The sequence below is a fragment of the Ailuropoda melanoleuca genome, chromosome 2, assembly GCF_002007445.2.
Source record: "Ailuropoda melanoleuca isolate Jingjing chromosome 2, ASM200744v2, whole genome shotgun sequence".
Classification (NCBI taxonomy): domain Eukaryota; kingdom Metazoa; phylum Chordata; class Mammalia; order Carnivora; family Ursidae; genus Ailuropoda; species Ailuropoda melanoleuca.
In genome coordinates this window covers 122,773,897-122,800,516 of record NC_048219.1, presented here as the reverse complement: position 1 = coordinate 122,800,516, position 26,620 = coordinate 122,773,897, and the positions used below count along the sequence as shown (strand labels likewise).

The 26,620-nt window shown below is 38.6% G+C and overlaps 1 protein-coding gene across 1 annotated transcript in view; it reads left to right on the top strand.

Moving 5' to 3' along the window:
- Nucleotides 1-26,620, top strand: part of NEB (nebulin) — a 204,807-nt gene that overhangs the window by 96,309 nt on the left and 81,878 nt on the right. Inside the window, 19 exon segments of the mRNA XM_034654568.1 lie at nt 3,429-3,536; nt 5,100-5,411; nt 6,610-6,813; nt 9,584-9,688; nt 10,619-10,726; nt 12,012-12,323; nt 14,359-14,562; nt 15,862-15,966; nt 16,110-16,217; nt 16,599-16,714; nt 16,716-16,908; nt 17,607-17,810; nt 18,653-18,757; nt 19,641-19,748; nt 21,145-21,456; nt 22,245-22,448; nt 23,632-23,736; nt 24,645-24,752; nt 25,597-25,908. Of these exon segments, the coding sequence (XP_034510459.1) occupies nt 3,429-3,536; nt 5,100-5,411; nt 6,610-6,813; nt 9,584-9,688; nt 10,619-10,726; nt 12,012-12,323; nt 14,359-14,562; nt 15,862-15,966; nt 16,110-16,217; nt 16,599-16,714; nt 16,716-16,908; nt 17,607-17,810; nt 18,653-18,757; nt 19,641-19,748; nt 21,145-21,456; nt 22,245-22,448; nt 23,632-23,736; nt 24,645-24,752; nt 25,597-25,908 (3,333 nt within the window).

Here is a 26,620-nt window from a genome sequence, read left to right as displayed (position 1 = left end):
CTTCTGATTATAATAATGTGGCCCTAAAGAAGAGGCATGCTTGTATCGAGTAACCATGACAAGTGAGAAACCAAGAGGATACAATGTCCTTTCCTCCAGCATCATAAAGTAGACCTGAGGAAAAAACCTGATCATAAGTATTTGATTGCTGTTGGCAATTTGAGCGAGCTATTGTTCTCTTGGCCACAGAGGTTCTCTGTTGCTTTAGCTTTTCCCAAGAGGTCTGTCTCACCCCAGACAGATGAAATTAGTTTCTATCTCAAACTGTACTGACGCTTTTAAGCCTTTCCCTTTTGTTAAAATTAGGTCAGATGAGATAGGTGTCTTTTGTTTGTTTTTTTTTGTTTTGTTTTTGTTTTTTCCAGACTGAGAGGAAATTGGGCTTTTATTGCCACAATTTTCTGCTTGATTTATTTTTCTCTAAAATTACATGAGCGGGGCACTTGGGTGGCTCAGTCGTTAGGCGTCTGCCTTTGGCTCGGGTTGTGATCCTGGGGTCCTGGGATCGAGCCCCAGTTCAGGCTCCCTGCTCAGAGGGGAGACTGCTTCTCCCTCTCCCTCTGCCCCTGCTTGTGTTCCCTCTCCTGTAGTTCCTGTCAAATAAATAAATAAAATCTTAAAAAAAATAAAGTTTAAAAAATAAAAAGACATGAACATGTTAATTACCTAAGGGCTGTCTCCTGAAGATTAGATTTCAGAATGGCTCTCTTGAGTTTTTTTCTCAACCCGCCTGGTACCTTCATTCCACACTTAGCTCATTAAATATAAATCAAAAAACAATCACATTTAACTTTTTTTCTCTTAAATTCTCATTTACTTTTTCTGGTTCTTTTGGGTAAATAACTTACCAAACAAACTTTAAAATGTAGTCTATATGGTGACCAGAAGTATTATCTTCTTTGAAGCCCTGCGTCTTTTTCAAACGTTGAAAGAATGAAATCTATTTGTTTGGCCTGAAGACATGAGATGATTTAAACACATTTTTTCCACTTATGCTTAAGGACAGAGTCCTCCAAGGAAAAATATAATAGAGGTGTTATTTGACTCTCCAGTTACAAAATAAACATTCCTAGGAATTTTTAAGAAGACCAAATGCCCTTGGGATTTTTTCCCAAATGTATCAAATTTATTCTTATTTCACTTTAACTTTTCCCTTATAAAAACCTTATCTTGGGAAGAATGTAATTTGTCACATATTAATAATCTACATTAAAAACATAAAATAATTTCCTTCTAGGACTCTTAGGTCATTTAAAAATTAAGCACCTCTGTGTCATATTTAAAGATATTATTCCAGTATTTTTAATTCAATCTAACATGAGAGTGGGGCATAATAATGAAGCAATTAGTTTTCATTATTTCTGCCACACCATTTAAAGCCTTTCCTTACGTTTAAAATTTTGTCTTTACACAGCCTCAACAATGACAAAATACTGAATGTTATAAAGTAGAAAGAAAGATAAAGCCCTAAAGAATCAAGATCATTGTTTACCCTTAAAACCGTAGGTGATTTCTGAATCCTTTTTCCAGAACTGTCTATGGGTTCTGAGACTGCTTCCCTTGACTCAGTTAACTCTCTTAAGAGAGGAAAGGGGAGACACTGAAATGAAGGATTAAGTTATTCCATCATAGACCAGTTTAAGAACTATGCCTCTGGGGCATAAAGATGACACTTGAAACTTTAAGTGTCCTTGAGGTATAACACAGTCTTTCCAGTGGGCATGCTGGCTTGCATTGTTTTAAGCAGATCACTTCACAGAGCTTCCACTCTCCTAGTTCCCTTCTAAGTTACCTGCCTGGGAGGGCCTCTGTCTTAGGGTGGTGTCCACTTCTTCTGTCTTAGCCACTCTTCTTTCACTTTAAAACAAAAAGCACAGATTAAAGGCCTAGAAACAGATGAGACAGCCAAATGCCACTGTTCCTGAGTTGGATGCTAGGTAGAAAAGCAATATTGCTATAAAGGACATTATTGGAACAGTTGGTGACTTTTGAATATTCACCATCTATTAGATAGCAGTATTGTGTCAATATTAAACTCCCCAAATTTAATAAATATATTATGGTTGTAAAAACGACTTTATTCTTAGGCGCAATACATGAGTTTAAGCATTTAAAAGTGAAAGTCATGATGTCTACAGTTTACTTGCAATTGGTTCTTATTATTAAAAATAAGAAATATACATACCACACATACACACGAGAGAAATACAAAGTATATATGGTAAAAGCGTTAATAAATGGGTAGCTGGCTGTTCATTGTACTATTCTTAAAACTTCTCTGTAGGTTTGAAATTTTTCAAAATAAGAAAAATACACATATTTAAATATTAAGACATACTTTAAGATATATAGGTAAGATTTTATAAAGATTTTATTTCTAAAAAGAGAGAAAAAAGAAAGGCCCACCTGAGCCAGCAGTTAATGTATGCACGCCTGAGAGTATTAAAAACAAACAAACAAACAAACCAAAAAACCGTGCTGATTTAATTCATTAATGTCCACCAAAATCTTTTTCAATCAAGGTACCATGAGTTCCTATAAATCACAAAAATAACATTAAGAGATGCAATAATTTTTACTTTTTATGTTTAAAAATTATCAAAGTGTGTATTTTGTTTTGATTAAAAAATATTAGCAATTATTTTAAATTTTATTTTAACATGATATAGCATTGGTCAAAATTCTTATAGGTGGCTCACAAGCAAAAAAGGCTGACCACTTCCAGGATAGATGATTTGTTTAATGCACTGGTTCTCAAACTATGTTCCCATGGAACACCTGTGTTTCACTTACCACAGAAACTGAACAGTGGGGTGGTTTTTCCAATTTACAGAAAAAAAATTATCAAATATAATTTTATCAATTTTGTGCTTTCAACTCATAAATCCTTGGTACCTGCTATTCCTATGTCTGCTAGCAGTTTCTCGCAGTTGACAAAATGAATAGGGAGCAAATCAATATTAACAGAGACATTCAGGAACTGCAGATTATCCTTAGTTCAGCACTGTTTGATTTTGCATACGTACTCATAGCGGTAGTATTGTGTATTGTTACACACCCATATTCTTTGCTGATAAAATTGTTCCTGATTCAAATGTGGTGTTAAATAAATCAATATCTCTTGGTTGTTTCATGAGAAGAGCAAGTGCTGAACGATATAGCACATTTGAAAGGTATTGACTTGGTGTCTACAATCTATAAGGATTTGTGTAAGAGAACTTGAAATGTTAAAACCTGCTGAATGTAAAATTTCACCTTTTATACATAGTTTGGATAAAGAGAGAGTAAAAGAGATTTTTTTCAAAAGATTTAAGGCTGAACATTTTAGTGCAGTGAGTTCTGCATCCAAAGTAATCTTCTTTTGGCAAAAATACATTTTTAGAGTGCAAGTGAGTACTATATCTAAAAGTAATTACTTCTTTCCTCAGAACTTCTATCGTCAGGCCATGGAAGAAGCCAAGAAAGAAGGTTATGACTTGAGAAGTGACGCCATTCCCATCGTGGCTGCCAAGGCCTCCCGGGAGATTGCCAGTGATGTAAGAGCTGACCACATCCTTCCCTTTGCTGCTACCAACAGGCCAGGCCTCTACAGGGGATCATAGCGGGAATTCTGTAGTCATCATCCATAGGTCTATAGTCCCCCATCTTACTGCCTTCATTGTGCAGGCAAATAAATTGAGGATTTGAGACGGTAGGTAACCTGCCCAAGATTACAAGCATCATAGAGACAAAGCCTGGCCTGGAATGTGATTCTTTTGACTCTTGTCCTTTGGTCTTTGCTTAATAAGATTGAGTGCCTTGATTAAAGCTAGATAGACATCTGTTGAGCTTCTCATAAAAGCTTATAAGCTCTCCCCAGGATATACCCAAGACAAAGATACCAGGAAAGAAGCAAGCTTTAACAGAGTTCTCCCCCATGACTTGAGGAGGGACAGAGGATAGCAAAAAAGCTATGTGTGCTTGCTGAGGTGTCCACAAAATCAATATTCCTTTACCCTGAAAATGAAGACCTCAGATTCCTGGACAACTTCAGTATTAATCCAAATAGTAGTGAATTGTCAATTTGTGTAGGTTATTCTTTTTAATCATGATTTAAAAACATAACATAAAATTTACTATCTTGAACATTTTTAAGTGTATTGTTCAGCAGTGTTAAGGATATTCTCACTATTGTACGACAGACTCCCAGAACTTTTTCATTTTGCAAAACTGAAATTCTGGGGGCGCCTGGGTGGCACAGCGGTTAAGCGTCTGCCTTCGGCTCAGGGCGTGATCCCGGCGTTGTGGGATCGAGCCCCACATCAGGCTCCTCTGCCATGAGCCTGCTTCTTCCTCTCCCACTCCTCCTGCTTGTGTTCCCTCTCTCGCTGGCTGTCTCTATCTCTGTCAAATAAATAAATAAAATCTTTAAAAAAAAAAAAACTTAAATTCTGTACCTATTAAAACAACAAAAATTGCCTATTTTTAAGCTACCCCTTCTATATTATTTGTGCAGAGGAAATTGTTTCTCAGAATGCCCTAGGAAAAAAAGATTAATAAACCTCTCATTTGAGTCCACCCACAGGACCGCGTTCTGAGACACTGTTCATCACTGTAATTGAGCTCACCTTTTCAGAGTTCACTTTTTAATCACTTTTTATCAACGTACAATTTTTTACTGTAATATAAAGGGATCATTGTGGTGTTAGTCTGTGGAAATGTGCGAATGAGCACAGCATCCTCTCAGATGGGAGTAAGCATTTTCTAGTGTGTGACGTCTCAGCAGCACGTGATGAAACTCCCCTAGTGTCTTTTATTTTTTGAAGATTTTCTTTATTTATTAGAGGGAGCGAGCCTGAGTGGAGGTGGGGGGAGAGGCAGAGGGAGAAGCAGACTCCCCATTGAGCGGGGATTCCAACACAGGGCTTAATCCCAGGACCCGTGAGATCATGACCTGAGCTGAAGGCAGCTGCTTAACCAACTGAGCCAGCCAGGTGCCCTGAAACCTCTCTAGAGTCTTCAGGATTTCAGAGAAAAGCCTCATCACAAAAAGAATGACAGGAAATAGCCCTTGGTGCTCCCTCCTTCTCCCTCCTTACTCACTGGTTTCTCTCTTTCAGTACAAATACAAAGAAGCTTATCGTAAGCAGTTGGGTCACCACATCGGTGCCCGAGCAGTACACGACGACCCCAAGATAATGTGGTCTCTGCACATTGCCAAAGTGCAGAGTGACCTTGAGTACAAGAAGGACTTTGAGAAATACAAGACCAGGTACAGCAGCCCGGTGGACATGCTCAATATCGTTCAGGCCAAGCTGTGCCAGACGTTGGTCAGCGACGTGGACTATAGACATCCGCTGCACGAGTGGACCTGCCTGCCCGACCAGAATGACATCATCCAGGCTCGGAAAGCTTATGACCTCCAGAGCGACGTGAGTACCCCTGAGGCTTGTTCTGCATGTTGAAAGCAGATCTAAGACATGTCCCTGGCTTCTGTCTGATGCCGGTGGACTGGAATTTATTTGTGTATTTTAAATGATATACGATTAAATGTTTAAAAAGTGTTTCCCACAGAAAGCACTACGATTTACTTCAGTTTTTCTTCCCCAAAAGTCATACGTAAAAGAGGAGATAAAATATGTATTGGCCGTTACATACAGGTATATTTCTTCCTGGTGTTTCAGGCTTCCTTTCCATGAGTTCGATGAAACAGAGTTCTCAAAAACATACAGCTGCACATTTTTGGCTGAAGAGGTAGAAACATGTGGGTGTGGAGGGAGGTGGAAGGAGTAGGAACAGAAGTATATTATGCTAAGTTATTTCAATAAGCATTCATATTTTATACCTACTGACAAGGAAATACTAAGATATTCTTGTCTTTTTCAAAACTGGTCATCAAATTCTTATGAACAGTTAGCATGCACTATTGAGAGTAAAATGAAATGAATAATGAGGGTAGTCTCTAATATATTGTCTTTACAACACCATGTGACACACTTGACATTNTATGATTTTGAAGGTGGATATGATGATGTTTTTAAAGTTCTTATTACACACAAGAAATGTAGCTGTGTGTGGTGATGGATGTTAACTAGACTTCTTGTGATCATTTCACAATATATATGTATACTGAGTTATGTGGTGCACTTGCAACTAATACATTGTTACATGTTAATTATACTGCAATTTAGAAAATGCAAGTCAAGGTGTGATTTGCAAAGGTTAACATTACTACATGTTGAAACTCATTAAAAAAAAGGCAAGAGGTTTTGGGACTGCAACACTCACACAGCCTTGGTCTGAGTGTGGGGTCTTTTTGGAAACTGTTAGGTCGCACGTTGCAAAGCTAAAGAAGCCCTGCTTTTGTGTAAAAATCCTGTAACACCCTCAAGAGGAGGTGTCTTCTTCTTTTTACAAAAATTCTTTCATCATTCTTGGTACGATCCTCTATACCAAAAAATGCTCAGGGAAAAAAATTATTCTCAGGATTCAGTAATGCTCGTGAATGAGTGATGAGCTAGGCTGGGAGCTTTATCTGTCCATCCGTACTTTTGTACTTCTCTAGCCATTTTGTGACTATGAATCTGAAACTTGGAGTAGTAAATATGATTCCTATCCATTGATTTCCAGAATTTATATAAGTCAGACCTTGAATGGTTGAGAGGCATTGGCTGGGTTCCAATTGATTCCGTGGAAGTTCTTAAAGCCAAGAGGGCCACGGAGATACTCAGTGATACTATCTACCGTCAGCGTCCAGAGACACTGAAATTTACCAGCATCACTGACACTCCGGAGCAGGTGTTGGCAAAGAGCAATGCTATGAACATGAGTAAGGTGAGTTTTTACCCCTTACTGTTAGATCGNCCTCTCATTTGAGTCCACCCACAGGACCGCGTTCTGAGACACTGTTCATCACTGTAATTGAGCTCACCTTTTCAGAGTTCACTTTTTAATCACTTTTTATCAACGTACAATTTTTTACTGTAATATAAAGGGATCATTGTGGTGTTAGTCTGTGGAAATGTGCGAATGAGCACAGCATCCTCTCAGATGGGAGTAAGCATTTTCTAGTGTGTGACGTCTCAGCAGCACGTGATGAAACTCCCCTAGTGTCTTTTATTTTTTGAAGATTTTCTTTATTTATTAGAGGGAGCGAGCCTGAGTGGAGGTGGGGGGAGAGGCAGAGGGAGAAGCAGACTCCCCATTGAGCGGGGATTCCAACACAGGGCTTAATCCCAGGACCCGTGAGATCATGACCTGAGCTGAAGGCAGCTGCTTAACCAACTGAGCCAGCCAGGTGCCCTGAAACCTCTCTAGAGTCTTCAGGATTTCAGAGAAAAGCCTCATCACAAAAAGAATGACAGGAAATAGCCCTTGGTGCTCCCTCCTTCTCCCTCCTTACTCACTGGTTTCTCTCTTTCAGTACAAATACAAAGAAGCTTATCGTAAGCAGTTGGGTCACCACATCGGTGCCCGAGCAGTACACGACGACCCCAAGATAATGTGGTCTCTGCACATTGCCAAAGTGCAGAGTGACCTTGAGTACAAGAAGGACTTTGAGAAATACAAGACCAGGTACAGCAGCCCGGTGGACATGCTCAATATCGTTCAGGCCAAGCTGTGCCAGACGTTGGTCAGCGACGTGGACTATAGACATCCGCTGCACGAGTGGACCTGCCTGCCCGACCAGAATGACATCATCCAGGCTCGGAAAGCTTATGACCTCCAGAGCGACGTGAGTACCCCTGAGGCTTGTTCTGCATGTTGAAAGCAGATCTAAGACATGTCCCTGGCTTCTGTCTGATGCCGGTGGACTGGAATTTATTTGTGTATTTTAAATGATATACGATTAAATGTTTAAAAAGTGTTTCCCACAGAAAGCACTACAATTTACTTCAGTTTTTCTTCCCCAAAAGTCATACGTAAAAGAGGAGATAAAATATGTATTGGCCGTTACATACAGGTATATTTCTTCCTGGTGTTTCAGGCTTCCTTTCCATGAGTTCGATGAAACAGAGTTCTCAAAAACATACAGCTGCACATTTTTGGCTGAAGAGGTAGAAACATGTGGGTGTGGAGGGAGGTGGAAGGAGTAGGAACAGAAGTATATTATGCTAAGTTATTTCAATAAGCATTCATATTTTATACCTACTGACAAGGAAATACTAAGATATTCTTGTCTTTTTCAAAACTGGTCATCAAATTCTTATGAACAGTTAGCATGCACTATTGAGAGTAAAATGAAATGAATAATGAGGGTAGTCTCTAATATATTGTCTTTACAACACCATGTGACACACTTGACATTTTGTGATTTTGAAGGTGGATATGATGATGTTTTTAAAGTTCTTATTACACACAAGAAATGTAGCTGTGTGTGGTGATGGATGTTAACTAGACTTCTTGTGATCATTTCACAATATATATGTATACTGAGTTATGTGGTGCACTTGCAACTAATACATTGTTACATGTTAATTATACTGCAATTTAGAAAATGCAAGTCAAGGTGTGATTTGCAAAGGTTAACATTACTACATGTTGAAACTCATTAAAAAAAAGGCAAGAGGTTTTGGGACTGCAACACTCACACAGCCTTGGTCTGAGTGTGGGGTCTTTTTGGAAACTGTTAGGTCGCACGTTGCAAAGCTAAAGAAGCCCTGCTTTTGTGTAAAAATCCTGTAACACCCTCAAGAGGAGGTGTCTTCTTCTTTTTACAAAAATTCTTTCATCATTCTTGGTACGATCCTCTATACCAAAAAATGCTCAGGGAAAAAAATTATTCTCAGGATTCAGTAATGCTCGTGAATGAGTGATGAGCTAGGCTGGGAGCTTTATCTGTCCATCCGTACTTTTGTACTTCTCTAGCCATTTTGTGACTATGAATCTGAAACTTGGAGTAGTAAATATGATTCCTATCCATTGATTTCCAGAATTTATATAAGTCAGACCTTGAATGGTTGAGAGGCATTGGCTGGGTTCCAATTGATTCCGTGGAAGTTCTTAAAGCCAAGAGGGCCACGGAGATACTCAGTGATACTATCTACCGTCAGCGTCCAGAGACACTGAAATTTACCAGCATCACTGACACTCCGGAGCAGGTGTTGGCAAAGAGCAATGCTATGAACATGAGTAAGGTGAGTTTTTACCCCTTACTGTTAGATCGGGGAATTCACCATAGGAAAAGGTAGAAAATCTGACATGTTACGGCATTCCTATAATTCCTATAGGATTTAGGACACCTTTTAAAAGGATTTTTCCATTATAATACCATAGTTACTTAATAATACTTCAAGATATTAAACTATTAAAAATACTATGTGCTGTAATTATTTCATAATTGCAGAGTTTACTGCAACCCAATTATACTTTTCAGATTGTTAAAGAATTTTAACAAGGAACGGTAACAACTGGGTCAGTGAAATAGTAAACTGGTAAGCTAAATACTCTTGGAAATAGTAATTTATCTACATGAAAAGTAGGAATTTATGCAACTTTAGTCATTTTACTTCTGCTTTGTTTAGAGGAGAAGTGATCGGCACATAATCAAAAAGAAAAATGTCTGTGAATGCCCAATTTTTCTCACTTTTTTTTCCCCCCACAGCACTTATATACTGAAGCCTGGGACAATGATAAGAAAACGATCCACGTCATGCCAGACACACCAGAAATCATGCTTGCCAAACAAAATCGCATAAACTACAGTCATGTGAGTACACTATTGGTCATATAATGAATAGGAAGGCAAAAAAAAATGAGCTGTTGTAACTATTTCCTTGGTGAAATGTTTCAACTAATTTGTTATACATACTCTAAACTAACATCAGTAGAAAAGAGTTCTCTCTTGATTCAATTTTGGGCTGTGTGATAGATCCACAGTATAGACCAGCCTTTTAGCAACAGGGAATCAGAGAATGGAATGCTTATGGAGAGACTTCAATGGGATTGACATTCCTACTGCCTTTCCCTACTGGTCAGTGTGGGTATCACATCATTACTTGATTAAACATTTAGCAGGCAGGGTGCTGTACTGGAACCCAGTGGGTTATCATGCCCTGTATTCTTTTGGTGCTTCAGTAATGTTCTGGTTACCATTTAATGCTCTTTGCAAGCATTTTTCTAGGCATCTCTTTCAGGACCAGGATTTTCATCAGGGCAATCATCCTGGAAGCCTACCATGCAGACTGATCATGGTCTGTGATGACAGTCCCTAGCAAAATGAAAATATAAACACAATATATTGGGTTTTCCTTAAATCCAAATATATTCAATTTGAAAAAAAGTCCTTATTCTTTTTCCTTCTATAGGATTAAGATAGCCTTACTTTTATATTATGATGGTGAAAGTAAATAGTTATTTTTTTTTATATGTGCTTATTTGGCAAAACAAAATTTTGGCAACCACATACTGATCCCCCCCCCTTTTTTTTTTGAAATTTAGCAATCAGTATAATCCCAAAGTTTAGAACATGTGCCTTAAAGTCCTAGTGCACCTATGAAGCAGTTTTGTAGAAACCCACCCTCATACTTGATTTTGTGGATTTCTTTCGATAGTTTAAATGAGGACAGGGAAAAGTGAATAATAAACAGCTTTAATTTTTAATGAAAGGAGTAATGATTAATGACTTTCTTTTCTACAGAAACTCTATAAACTTGCTTTGGAAGAGTCCAGGAAGGAAGGCTATGACTTGCGTTTGGATGCCATCCCAATCCAGGCAGCCAAGGCTTCAAGAGAGATTGCTAGTGATGTAAGTTGATGTTTTTGGAAGAGGCATTTCTTACTCAAAGATGTTCCCAAATGGCAGCTTTTATCATTTTTCTTGGCAGAATTTTGGTTGTCTCTACAAGTCTCAGTTTCATGTAGTGATTCCCCCATGTACAAAGTTGCAAATAAAAAACAGAGAAAACCACAAGATACTGTGTCCATTATACCCGTTAATCAGGGATAGAGGTATAGTCTTTAAAAATGCATGTTTTATTAGGCACTAAAAAATGGGTTCATATTTTAGTGCCTCAGAAGTTGAGCAGCAGTTGACTCAGATATTTTGTAGAAACATTGAAAGCACATGTAAGTCAGCCAATACAAATGGGAATTCTTTCCTACTACTTCTATCCATTTATTCTGGCATTGAAGGAAGACTAGATGATGGATGCCTTTTGGAGTTTTGTTTCATTCTTTGTAACTTTTAGTGTGGTTCTTCTACCAAGCCCCTAACTCGTTGTAAGGACAAATTGAGAAGTGAGCGATGCTTTTTCTCAGCACCTACCTGTCTCTTCTCCGTAGCCCTTCCCTTCTCATGAGAAACATGTCTTGAGGGTGTCTAGTGCCCTCATTTTGTGCCGGGGCTCCTTAGAACCGAAATCCAGGCTTTCCTTCTTCTGGAGAGACCCCGTACCTTAGACTTACACTTCATTCCTTCTATAATCAAAACGTTTTCCAGAAAAGCCCACACAATGGGCTTTATCATCTCATGGTAAAATGGACCATAATGTGTTATTCTTGAATTTTGAAAGTATAGAATATTAACCCAAGGCATGAGTTGGTGAAAGTTCAATACCATAACAGGCTAATAAGATATTTTCTGGTGAAACTATCTAAATGTAGCCCATTCTCTCAATCAGGGCATTAAGTAAAAATTCTAATTAAAAGAGATATATTGTAAAAGATCCTTAACAACACGTTTTTAGAAAAAAATAGCCGCATCTTTAAGTAGATGTTCTTTTAGATTGTACACAATGTTTTATCTTTCCTTGTTAAGCAATCAAATGTAAAGTAGGTAGTGCAGTTTAATAGAAGGGAAAATAGTAGGAACTAGTAGCTCTCACCTACTTGTGATGTCATCCCGAACAAATCACCTAAGACCCCTATAGGCTTTAGGCTTCTACTTTAGAAAATGGGGTTGATAATATTAACCTTTCTCCTTCACACTAAGAAGGGAAAAATCCAAAGAAAGAATGTGTGTATGAAATTATAAAATGCTATATAAACGAGGTGTTCTTATCATTAGACTCATAACCCTTTTCTTTTTTCAGTACAAGTACAAGGAAGGGTACCGCAAACAGCTTGGCCACCACATTGGGGCCCGGAAGGTTGAGGATGACCCCAAGATTGTGTGGTCGATCCATGCGGCCAAGATCCAGAGTGACAGGGAGTACAAGAAGGACTTTGAGAAATGGAAGACCAAGTTCAGCAGCCCAGTGGACATGCTGGGGTTGGTGCTGGCCAAGAAGTGCCAGACCTTAGTCAGTGACATAGACTACAGACATCCCCTACATGAATGGATGTGTCTGCCTGACCAGAATGATGTCATTCAGGCCCGGAAGGCCTATGACCTCCAGAGTGACGTGAGTGGGTCTAATGTTCATCGGCATGTGTTTATTTCTATTATGTTCATTTGAAGATTTAAATGGCTCTATTAAGCAGTTCATGAATGGGGCAGCAATCCGTCCAGCAAATAGAGGGTAACTCCAAAGAGTTGTAAAACATGGAAGGATTTAGAGGAGGGACTGTAGGACAAAGAAGTTATCAGCAAAAGAAAGGATTATTTCAGACAGGGTCACCTTCCCTTAGGGGGAGTTGAAGGAGGTCTTAGGTAATTACCTTTTTTCCTTTGGGGATAGAGAGGGTCCATGTGACAGATTACCTCCTTGGTGCTGACCACATTGGCATACGTTTAAAAGATTTTTTAAAGGGGTTCTAACTTTTTTGTGCCATGGAATCTTTTGGCAGTCCTGTGAGCCTAGAGGCAGCTTCTCAGGACAATGTCAGGGATGCATAAAATGCAGTATATATGTTTCAGAAGAAATTGATCACATCAAAATATAGTTATGAAAATATTAAACCGAATCTGATATAGTAATATGCATACTTTTTTTAACACATTAAATAAAAGATCTAGCATTGGGCGTGATAACTAGTTTAATTTCAAAGACGTAATGAGCATAAATATTTTAGGATGACTGCAACAACCGTAATAGGATATGAAAATATTTGTGATTTTTCTTGCTGACAAAGTCTCATATGGTGCTAATGCTACTATGACCTGTGGCCTATACTTATAACTGAAAGAAACGCTATATGTCAATGAGAGGTTAATAAACATTTTATGTTTTCCCATTCAAGTTCATTGATGCCAGGTTCAGAAATGCTGGTTTAACACAACCTAATTTTCCAAATGAATTGATTGCATTATCACATTATCACTTTTCTGACTGCTTAAAAGAAATATCTGTTACTGTGCCAGGAAGTTTAAGAATGAACTGTACATATTGGAAAAAATTTCCTAAGAAGCTGAAAATAGTAGCTCTCTAGAAATAGTGAGGTACTCTTGTTGTCAGCCAGCAGATTGTCCTTGGGACACAAATGCTACCTCATTGGTATAGTAGCTCCTCCTTTTTTTGATCAGGCTCTGACAAGCAGTTGCTTTTGAAGGAATGATAAACATAGTGGCATTGAAGAAAGAGTTTTCCCAGGGTGCCTGGGTGGCACAGCAGTTAAGCGTCTGCCTTCGGCTCAGGGTGTGATCCCAGTGTTATGGGATCGAGCCCCATATCAGGTTCCTCTGCTATGAGCCTGCTTCTTCCTCTCCCACTCCCACCGCTTGTGTTCCCTCTCTCACTGGCTATCTCTATCTCTGTCAAATAAATAAAATCTTTAAAAAAAAAAAAGAGTTTTCCCAAAAGCCATACAAACAAAAAGAACCGTTACCTTTATTTATGAGAAAAGTTCTCCTTTAGCCAATTATTTAAATTCACAGAAGGAAAATGAAGAAGAGATAAATATCTTTTTAACATAAGGAAGGGGATTGAGGATAAGATAGATAAGAGTAAAAATACATGTAATCTTTGGTTTAGGAGCATACATATAGTGTCACATGAAAAAAGATGCCCTTTTTTTGTCCCCAGATAATACGTTAATTCCACATGTGGTCAGCTAGTAGTGTTCATCTTTATGATATGTGGCTAGTTGTGAAGACCAGTCCCCCATGGGATAGGAACAAGCTGTATTCTGACAGAGTGTTATTCCCACACAAGGAGCAACAGGCAATCAAATCAGAGAATAAATACTTTCTACCAGGGGGCAGTCACTAATTTCCTCAAATGGGTTTGCATCAGTGAAATTGCAGATTACTAGATTTTACGAGTCTTTCATTTACGTGCTGCCAAAGTGAGCACAGATTTTATGAGTCTTTGAACCAGAAAACATTGGCTACTTTCAGGGACAAAGTGTTTGGCTAGCCACTCTACACCAAAGTAAGCCAGTTCTGTGGATCTTCCTGGAAATTCACACAAGATTCAGAATTATACATTGTCTCTCTATGCTAAATCAAGATCAGACACCAGGCTGTCAAGGTAATATTTGACATTATTTCATTTTCAGGCTATTTACAAAGCTGATCTCGAGTGGCTGAGAGGCATTGGGTGGGTGCCCATTGGCTCTGTAGAGGTTGAGAAGGTGAAGAGAGCTGGAGAAATCCTCAGTGAAAGGAAGTACCGCCAGCCCGCAGACCAGCTCAAATTCACATGCATTACAGACACCCCAGAGATTGTCCTGGCCAAGAATAACGCCCTGACGATGAGCAAGGTGCGTATCCAATGGTTTCCAATTCCTGAGTCACCTCCCAAGTCCATGTGAGAAATGCCCTCTGAGGTTTCCAGAGAAAGGAGATGTAACGGGCCTGATTTTCACACAGGTCTTCAACAGAGTATCTGTTCGACTTCTAGTTGGGCCTGCATGTGCTTCTCAGCCCTGTATCCCCTAATCCTCTGTGTGCACGAGGAGGCATAGCCTGGGATAATTTCTCTGGAGTAATGCACATATTCTTCTGGGCAGTGACATGGAGACAACCATCAATTATTGCTTTTCCCTGTACATTCTCCTAGGCAGAGCAGACTCAAACCATTGACTTCCCTTTATGCATCCTGTAGGGAATAGATAGCCACCTAGCATTTTGTTCTGAAGTCTGGGAAACACAGTGTGTATAGCAATGCCAGTGAGCAACTCAAATCAGTTGCTTGGTGCGCTCTTCCATATTCGGTTGTGGAAATCTACTCCGGGAAGTGAATTGTTACCGTTGCTTTCAGTATCATTACACAAGATAGATAATCACTTCTTTTTTCTGGAGTTCTAGAATTCTGTTTATTGATACTGGGCTCATTCTTTATCCATAGTATACATATTTTAGATTGAATTGAACTTACCTGACTTCTTCCACACCTGCTTGGACATCTGCCAAACATTCAGGTAGTGAGATTGGGCGCTCAGTGCAGAATAGGAAGTCAATTCTCAGCAAACTCCAGAGCTTGAAGTTATAAAACTCTCTAGAAATTCTATTTTATACCATACCTGTCACAGCAACCTCAGTGATAATAAGAATAGGAAACACCATAAACTCTGCTGTGAGAGACTCAGGCATTTTACATGTTGTGGTTAATCTTCAAAAAGCACTCAGCAAAAACATGATTATCCCCCTCTTAGAAATGAGGACTATATGGCGTTATGTACCTTTCTCAAGATTACACAGCTTGGGCATAGTGGAATTGGGTTTGAATTTGGGATTAATTCTGAAATCTAGGGATTTCTACTGTATCATAATTCTATAGCCAGGTTACATCCTTGGAGGTCCTCTGAGTAAGCTTGAGATTCACTGGAAGAAAAGAATTAATAATTGAGACCATTGTATCACTTCATATTAGCTGTGAAGTTATCACATGGCAGCTTAAATATTTAAATATTGTCATGTTTCACTCTCCCCAGTACCCTTTTGCTTCCTTCACCTCTAAATAGCCTTAAAAAGGCTTTTTTACAGTAAAATGTGTTAAATTTGAAAATAACTGTAATGTAGGGGCTTTCATAAAGGGTTTTACTTTGCTTCCCCCATAGCATTTATACACAGAAGCTTGGAATGCTGACAAAGCCTCCATCCACGTGATGCCAGACACCCCAGAAATCCTACTGGCCAAGAGCAATTCTGCCAATATCAGCCAAGTAAGGGGTTTCCTCATTGTCTCTTAAGCCTTTCTAGGATTCATTAAAATATTTTTTCCACCTTACACTTTCCTGTCTGGAATTGGCCTATTAGCTTTTCCAAAACACTTTTATTTTTCTGTTGTGTATTTTCCTTCACGTAGAAACTTTACACCAAGGGATGGGATGAATCAAAGATGAAAGACTATGATCTGAGGGCTGATGCTATTTCCATCAAAAGCGCCAAGGCCTCAAGGGACATCGCCAGTGATGTAAGTGCCCTCCATCCACCCCCCTTCGGTGTCACATTGCTGAATGGCCACTGTGAGGCTGGTGGGCCACATTTCACAATTGTTTCCACATGTACCCCCCACTCCTGTTTCCTGTTTTCTAAGACTGTCCCGTTGTTGTCACAGAGAAGAATAGCACAGTTTGGAGCTGTAGCTAGAAGGGCTGCGCCAATGAAGATGTACGGATATACTGCACTTATGTTTACGATAGTGTGAAGGAGTTTGAAATTATTCAGAGATGCCAAAATGTTTGCCATATGAAAGTCTTACCCATTTGCTTGCGGGTGTTCACATTTTCTGTAGTTGTCAGCATGTGTATGGTCTTAAAACTGAGTTTCTAAACCTATATTTCTCCTATTTTAGTACAAATACAAAGAAGCATACGAGAAACAGAAAGGCCACCACATTGGAGCCCAGAGTGTTGAAGATGACCCCAAGATTATGTGTGCCATACATGCAGGGAAGATTCAAAGTGAAAGGGTACAAGAAGGAATTCCAGAAGTGGAAGACCAAATTCAGCAGCCCGGTGGACATGCTCAATATCGTTCAGGCCAAGCTGTGCCAGACGTTGGTCAGTGACATTGATTATCGCAATTACCTGCATCACTGGACGTGCTTACCTGATCAAAACGACATTATCCAAGCGAAGAAGGCCTATGAACTGCAGAGCGATGTACGTAACACAAACTTTGGGAAAGCTGGAATTAGAGGACATATTTATTGTCCAGGAAGTACCGCTATGGACCCCTCTGTGGATTGACTCATGGATTGTGCACTATACGCCCCTAGGAGGGCCCCACTGACATTGTATTAATACATAATCCATAGTCAGGAGTTATGTCCTAGGAACCAAAGAACATAGATGAAGAATCTGACTTAGGCCATGTCTTTTACTCCCTGGCCTAGATTCCAGAATGTTTTCTTCATGTCTTCTGTACTTTCTGGCGGTGAAAATATATTGCAGACAAACAAATTATCTTAGTATTTTTAAAGTAACTGCCACTATTGTACTATATCCAATATGCTAACGGACACTTCAGTCAGTTATTGTGGGATTAAAATGGAATGAGCTTCGACAAAATTTCCTTTAAAAATGTTTTCAGTTCTCTAATTTTTTGGAAATATCAAATAATTATGAAATTCAGCGTCATGATTTTTATCACTCTTCACAGCTGGTATATGTAATTATGCATTTACAAATGACTCTGTCATTGATATTAAAACCCCTGAGTCCTATAAAATCTCAGCTCCTACTTTTTTGGAAGCCCCATCTCCTGTGCTTATCACCCCCTCACTCCCATGTACTTTGCTTTTCAATTTGAGTGGGTGTGTCTAACCGTGGGACATAATTTCTGTCTCACATCTTTGTAGAGTGTTTATAAGGCGGACCTGGAGTGGCTGCGTGGCATTGGCTGGATGCCAGAAGACTCTGTGGAAATGAACAGGGTGAAGAATGCTCAAGGCCTGGTGAATGAAAGGCTTTATAGAACGCGGCCAGAAGCCTTGAAGTTCACTTCCATTGTTGACACTCCAGATGTTATCCTGGCAAAAACCAATTCTCTGCAAATAAGTGAGGTGAGAACTATCCTATTACCAAGCATGCCTTTTGTAGGATTCCATTCTCAGATGATGCCGCCCAAACTGAGCATGTGGACTGTTCCTCTTGGAAGACTTAGAGTGGTGGGAGCAACTCTAAGAATCTGTTGGCTAGTTTCGTAAAGGCCCATGCAAAGTAGAACAAATATTTAACTCCTATTAAATGCTAAAACCTGTAGCATAATGCTGCATTTTAAATGGTGTAACGTTGTATTAGTCACGGTTCTCCAGAAAAATAGAGCCAATAGGCGATATAGATGTATATAGATATATATAGATATGGATGTACTTATCTATGTGTGTATGTCCTACATGTATATCTGTGTGATACATATGTATATGAGAGAGATGTAGATCCATAGACTGCACGTGTGTATACACACAGAGATTTATTGTATGGAATTGGGCCATATGATTATGGAGGCTGGCAAGTCTACAGTCTGCAGGATAGGCTGGAGACCTAGAGAAGAGCCACAGTTCAAGTGCAAAGACAGTCTGCTGACAAAGTTCCTTCTTGCTCTGTGGAGGTCAGTTTTTTTTTTCTATTAAGGCCTTCAGCTCATTGGACAAGGCCCAGCCACATTATAGAGGGTACTCTGCTTTACCAAAGTCTACTGATAACAGTGTTAATCTCATCTAGAAACTATCTTCACAGAGACATCTGTAATGATGTCTGACCACATATCTGGGTACTGTGGTCTAGCCGAGTTAACACATAAAATGAACCATTACAAACAGTAAAAGAATTTTTCCGGGTTAGTTTCTAAGGCTTAATGTTTCAGATATCCACTATTAAAGTAATATTTCCCTTCTCTCCACAGAAACTGTATCAAGATGCGTGGAATAAAGATAAAACCAACATCACCATTCCATCTGACACACCAGTCATGCTGCAGGCCCATATAAATGCCCAGCAAATCAGCAATGTAAGTGGCATAAATATGAAATGTAAATGTCTTTATAGGACAATATATGTCAGCTCGTGGGGTGTGGTATTATGGATAAATTATCTTAGAGATATGTACAGCTTTCAGTGCTAGACAGTTTCTCTTTAGCTTCCATTCCCAATGCAATATGAATGGAAATTCTCTCTTTTAAACGTTAGTTTAGATCTGTGGCTGGGTCTCAGACTACAAAAAGTTGGGAATATCTGAATCCTATGGGTGTCCTCCTTTCAATCTTCAAAGCATCGTTCTATATCCAATGTCCACAGCTCAGTTTCATCATATATTAATTGAGAATAAGAAAATCCTTAAATTTCTCTTACTTGAAGGAGTATGAGGTAACAGTCTCTTTTATCTTTATAGGTTTTTGATTGATCCAGAACTTTTTTGTTTGACATTTCAAAGCCATTACAAAAGCAAAAGGACAATTTTTAATCCTATCCAAAGAATAAGATAAATATAAATATCTACGTCACATCTCTTTAGTAGGGACCTCTGAAAAGTCAAAAGGCAGCATTAGGGGAAAAAACAACAACAACATACCGGACCTTTCATGATACCTTGATGAAGGTTTTCTAGCTTCACAGTTGATTCTTAGTTTCCACGTATTGTGTGGTGGGGTATTTCCAGATGAAGACAAATATTCAAACATTTAGTAGATCTAGATCTTTAGCTTTAAAATTTAAGTCAGAAGTGTCCTGTATTTCATAAAGGAGATAGCCAACAATCAGAAGAACTCAGAAATGACTGTTTTTCCTTATCCTGTCTTCATTTACTTTATGTCATAAAATTCATATTTTGAGTACTTTGAGTATATGGACTTATTTTCAATTTTTGTAAACAAACCTATGTTTTCCCTCAATAGAACCTTTACCAGAAACACTGGAATGAGACCAAGCAGAAAGGCTATGACTTCAGAGCGGATGCCATTGAAATCAAACAAGCCAAAGCCTCCAGAGACATCGCCAGTGAGGTACAGCCTCTTTTTCCTTGTGGCTTTTTTCTTTTTACAACAAACAGGGAGAGTATTTTTTTAAAATTGGGTTTTAAAAAAAATTATGTAAACAATTTCATTTTGTTTTGCACTGAAGACTTTATTTGAAAACATTAAAATGGAATGAAGCACATTAAGGTTAGCATAGATGAGGTATATGTATAAAAAATTTCTAAGTTGTTTCTAAGTAGAAGTAAAAAAAAACCATGAAGTATCTATACAGAATTCTTGGGAAAAATTCAGGAATCAATATATTTGATTGTTGACCAGTGTCATTTTATTCCCTAAATATTTATGACATTCTCCATAAATAGAGATCACAGTTGAAAGTTTCATATGAGACTTAAGACTGAAATCACATTTTATGTGTAAGTTATATATATATATATATCAGTAACCTTTTGAAGTTCATTTAATAGTAATTTAAAACCTTAATCAAAATAATTATCCTACTTAGCTGCCTACCTCTCACCCCAGCTCCAACTTGAAGCAACCCTGTTCCCTTTCTCTGGGTTCTTCTCTATTTTTTATCTCCTGTATCCACTTTTTTCTTCCTTCTTACTTCTCATTTTTATCTCTGAAAATAATAGCCAGTCTCTAGTATCTGCCTTATTCCCCGTTCTCTGTCCCTCCCTTTTGTCCTAACTTTTCTATGTTATCCAAATATAGAAAAGAAACAGACACTATCTTGCTCTAGTCCTAAGATACTTAGGACAGGCATGGACAAGATGGAAACTCTTGTCCCCAGGCCTTTTGTTATCATCTGATTAAAACCAACGACCTTGCTTTCCGTTTCTGTGAAATAGACACCTTTTTTATCTGTCTCCAAAACCATACAAGTGACTTTTTCCTACCTGAGGTATTGTTAGTACTCTTGGGGGACCATCTGACTTAATGTTCCGCTTTCCAGGCAACCTTGGAGACCATGATTACACCCACTGTGTCTTATTGACCACATCTGAAATATGTGATAATAATAGTATGTACTTCACAAAGATGTTGTGAAGATTAAATGAGATTGTAGTTGCTACTAAACTATTTTTAATTAAAAAATTTAGTAATTTCACATGAATCAATACATTTGAAGCACTCATAATAGCGTCTGGCATATAGTAATTGCTCAGTAAATGTCAGCTATAATTTTTTGTAATTACTCTTATTCACCATACTATTTCCCTCCTGGTTTATTCATGTTCTCTATCAAACTACCTAAAATAGCCCTATTTTCCTTAAAGTTAACTGAAATATGTAATGACTGCTGATGTTGAGCCAAATTTCTATTAAGGCAAGGAAAATATTCTGAAAACATTTAATGAAAAGTTCTCTTACTACATTATTTTCATGTATCTTTTTATCTGATTTTTCACAACTTTAGTACAAATACAAGGAAGGTTACCGTAAGCAACTGGGCCACCACGTGGGTTTCCGCACCCTACAAGATGACCCCAAATTGGTATGGTCTATACATGCTGCCAAGATCCAGAGTGACAGAGAATACAAGAAAGCTTATGAGAAGTGTAAAGGAATTCACAATACACCGTTGGACATGATGTCAATTGTGCAGGCCAAGAAATGCCAGGTCCTGGTCAGCGATATTGATTATCGCAATTATCTGCACCAGTGGACATGTTTGCCAGATCAGAATGATGTGATCCAGGCTAAGAAGGCCTACGAGCTGCAGAGCGATGTGCGTATATTATCACCAGACTCCTGGGGAGATGTGTGTCTTTGTACGTCATCGTGGTGTATTCCCTAGGGACATAATTTAAGTGGTAATCTTAGAAGAACCTAACATAATCTGTACATTTCATGGTAGTAGAGTTACTGTGAACATTTTCTGTCTTATAGAGGATTCCTTTTCATGTGGCAAGGCCTTATTAATGAGGTTAAAAACATCACTCTCTCCTTCTATGTAATTAGATATAAAATTTGTTTTAACCCATTACATTTGCACGATTGGATATCTGAATTTTAGAAATAAATGTGAACATAAGGAAATGTTGGATTTTAAGTTTATCTGGCACATATAGGAAAAATGTATATGTATATATTTATATAGAGATAAAGTGATGTGTACAGATAAAAGTATATATCTTTTCCTCATTATATATACATCTAAAGACCTTAGTCTCCCAAATTATTACAGATGTTATTCTCAGTAATGTAAAAAAGGCTGATTTCAAGTGATGAGCACAGAAGCTCAACCTTGTATAAAAACAAAATTATGTGCCATTGCTATCTGTCATCCCACAAGTAGCACTTGTCAGCCCTGCTCCAGTTCCTGTAGGCTACTGTGAACTTCTCCCAGCAATGCGTGCCAGGGATGTAACACCCAAATATTTTTAATGTTGGTCCTTCTATTTCATGGGATTGGCCACTCAGCTGATTTGAACAGAGGGAGTATGTGGCCTGCCGGCATCATGCTTTCATGGGCAGATTTGACTCTTGCACTCTGTGGTCCTTTTCTTCATGCAGAACGTGTACAAATCAGACCTGGAATGGTTGAAGGGTATAGGATGGTTGCCAGAGGGTTCTGTGGAAGTGATGAGAGTGAAGAATGCCCAGAATCTCCTGAATGAGAGGTTGTATCGTATAAAACCTGAAGACTTCAAATTCACCAGCATTGTCGATACCCCTGAAGTCATCCAGGCAAAGATCAATTCTGTACAGATCAGTGAGGTAAGCCAGGTTAATGATACATTTGGACATATTGAAGAAGTCAATAAGAATTCTGACTGTGAACTTTAAATTGCTAATACCAGCATTAGAACCTTGAACATTCATGTATCCAGATAGAATTTCATATAGTCAATCAAGTAATGGTATCCACATTTCATTTACTTAGATGACACATTTCATTTACTTAGATGACCCTTTGGTTGACATAAGTGTGTGGCTTTCATTTACTTAGATGACCCTTTGGTTGACATAAGTGTGTCATTTCATTTACTTAGATGACCCTTTGGTTGACATAAGTGTGTGGCATCTTGATACATATTTTGAATACATTTTGAAGTCTTGCTTGTAATACGAGTCCACCAGTTAATACCATGGTGATCACAGAACTGCCACTTTTGGGGCGCCTGGGTGGCTCAGTTGTTAAGCATCTGCCTTCGGCTCAGGGTGTGATCCCAGAGTCCTGGGATCGAGCCCCATATCAGGCTTCTCCGCTGGGAGCCTGCTTCTTCCTCTCCCACTCCCCCTGCTTGTGGTCCCTCTGTCTCTGGCTATCTCTCTCTCTCTGTCAAATAAATAAAATCTTTAAAAAACAAAAACAAAACTGCCACCTTTTTTGTTTCTTTTCAATCATGAAGTAAGTTCAAAAGTCCAAGGGTGGCCTCAATATCAGATATTTTCATAGTTATTTGGGCCAACAAAGCTAGGACTTGATTAGTGATATGGATTGTCATAGTTACCTGAAATGTGGATTTACCTGCCAGATAAGTACTTGTGCATTAATGAAAAAGGATCATTTTACTACCATATTTCTGACTCATTTTCTATTTATATTATGTCACACATCAATATATTCTTCTTGTTGAAATCACTATTGGCACCTTTTAAGTAAAAACACAAAGGAAGGGGTGCCTGGGTGGCTCAGTCAGTTGAGCATCTGACTCTTGGTCTCGGCTCAGATCTTGATCTTGGGGTGGTGAGTTCAAGCCCCGCATTGGGCTCCACACTGGGCGTGGAGCCTACTTAACAAAAAAACAAAAGAAAACTGCACAAATGAAAACAAAATGCGACCTACATTTATATCTGAGAATATCCAAAGAGAACCTTTAATTGTACCTATAATTTTATTCATGTATTAATTGACTTATTTACTTATCAGCCATCCTTTGTTTTTCCTTTTTACCAGCCATTGTACCGTGATGCGTGGGAGAGAGAGAAAGCAAATGTGAATGTGCCAGCTGACACTCCAGTGATGCTGCAGTCCAAGATCAATGCCATACAGATCAGTGATGTAAGGAACTACACACACATCCATTGTTTTACACAGTATTTTCTGCCTAACTGAAACTTAAGTTGATATGCTCCAGAGGGAGTGTAGCAAAAGGCATTTCCTTACCATTCCTTTTATTTCTAGTCTTTAAACTAATGATAAGTGTCATGTGTATGCATGTGTGTTTATAAAGAGAGATGTGTGTCCTTATCTATGTTGGAAGGAAAAATGCACTGGTTTCCCCAAAAAACACAACATAAAAACGTGCATATGTAAGTATAGTAATATTTGGTTCTCTTTTTAGTGGCCCCTTATTGATTTTTCCTTTTATTTTATTGTGCTTCAGATATAATTTTTTTATTACATTATGTTAGTCACCATACAGTAGTACATCATTAGTTTTTGATGTAGTGTTCCATGATTCATTGTTTGCGTATAACACCCAGTGCTCATTGCAACATGTGCCCTCCTTAATACCCATTACAGGGCTAACCCATCCCCTCACCTCTCCTCCCCCCTGAAGCCCTCAATTTGTTTCCTGGAGTCCATAGTCTCTTATGGTTCATCTCCCCCTCTGATTTCCAAAAAACACAACATAAAAACATACATATGCAAGTATAGTAATATTTGGTTCTCTTTTAGTAGCCCATCATTGATTTTTCCTTTTAAAGCCAAACGATAAATATTTTTCTCATTTTCACATAATTTACTGACTCCTAATTTCTTTCTTGAAAATAAATGAAACTTTACTAAAGTTCATTAAAAATTTACTGGAACTTAATTTCAATATGAAACCAGTCAATTTTATAAATCTTAAGGGGAGACTAATTTTCAGTGTAACTTCACAGGTTTTCTTAAACACTGTCGGTAATGCTGACTCAGTGGCTCTCTCTTCAGATTAACTGTGGCATTGCGATCTCCCTTTGCAGAAACAATACAAGCAAGCTTGGGAAAATGTCAAGATGACGGGTTATGACCTTCGGGAAGATGCCATCCCAATTCAGCATGCCAGGGCTTCCAGGGATATCGCCAGCGATGTGAGAGCTCCTCCTTTCTCAGCCTTAACCAACATTAACTAATAGACAACACACGGGAGTTAATACTTTTCTAATCTTTAACTTAATTCCCCAGTAATATGCTTAAATAGAACGGAGATCGTCAGGATTAGTGTCTTGTTTTGAAATCTCAGATTCAAGAATAACTTTTACAACAGTTTGGTGACCCTTTTGCATCAGTGCTTGGTTCTGCTCTTCTTATGTTTAAGCACAGATTTTTATTTTCTTTTCAGTATCTTCTCAATATCATTTAATTTACAAACACTTATAAAAATTCAATGGGTACAAAGAGTTCTGTTGTTTCTTGAAGTACAGCATACGTAAGTTGTTCCTGACATAATTTTATATAGTTGATGGACAAGCATCTTTTAAAAATTATGTTTGTTTTCATGTGTGCTAGAAAAATATGGAATTTTTTCCATTTAAATGGGATTATAAATTTTAGAAAAGAATATTTCAGAGTTTACACTTTAAATTTATTTAAACAAAGAATCTAGTTGATAAAGTATGAAGTCCTGGTGGTACTTGATTGTGGCAAAACGTGAAGGTGGTAGACAGTGACTGAAGTTTGGGAAACACTAGATAAGCCTGTACTGGGGATAATCCAGAAACACGGTTCCTGCCTTAGAGCCACTCACGGTGTTTTCTTGCATGTAGATGGAGAAGACAAACCAACGTGTTAAGAATCATAACCCATAGTATGGACTTAAAGAAAAGCAGGGCCCAAAAAAGCTAATCTAAAGGAGATGGAGATATTTGGAGCAGGCTGTGTAGACAAAGTGAGTTTGGAAAAATGACTCTTCTTTCTTCTGTTCACATATACCAGTACCTGTACAAAACTGCTTATGAGAAGCAGAAAGGCCATTATATTGGATGTCGCAATGCCAAGGAAGACCCTAAACTGGTTTGGGCGGCACATGTGTTAAAGATGCAGAATGACAGGCTGTACAAAAAGGCCTACAATGACCACAAGGCCAGGATCTCCATCCCAGTGGACATGGTGTCCATCAATGCTGCCAAAGAAGGCCAGGCATTAGCAAGTGATGTGGATTATCGCCACTACCTGCACCACTGGTCTTGCTTTCCCGACCAGAATGATGTGATCCAAGCCAGGAAAGCCTATGACCTGCAGAGTGATGTAAGTTGTTGCTTGTGCGGAGAGTACCAACCGAGGTGCCGGAGTAACGAGCTCTTCTCCAGGAAGAGAGCCTTCCACAGCTTTGCCTGGTCATTCCTCCTAGGACTCGGGAAAACAACTCTCCCTGCATAAGCACTTCCCTTTAGCATTTTACCACGTTTACTGATTGCCTCTCTTACTGCTGGGCTTATTGAGAAAATTGTCCTTTTTACTGTTAGTGGTGCTACCAGAATGTTTCTATAGATTCCTTAATGTGTGCGGTGTTTGTAGTTTCCTAAACATGAGAATTCGTGTGGTCCCTCAATTGAAGAATGACAGGGCTGCTTCCTTGAAATTAATGTCACAGGTTAGCAGCATGCTCCAAACTCACTAATCTCCCTTAATATGGTATTCTTCACGATATGATGTCTCATTAGTTTACCTCAAGTAGTTTTAGGTTTATTCATATTCTCTGCCCAATCTTTTGGAAGTCATGGATTCCATCAGGATATTTATTTCTTGTGTAGAATGAATATCTTCTTTTAATTATTTTTTTATTGCTTTAGAAGTCCACCTGAGCTAGTATGATGTTCCTTAAATACTCTTCAAACTCTTCCATGCATCCAACAGAGAGAGAGCTCCTTCTGCATCATTCTGCTTTTTAGAATGTGCATAGGTGCCCCCGGCACAGAAAACAAAGCAGAATAGAGCAGCGCTGTGCATGGGATGAATT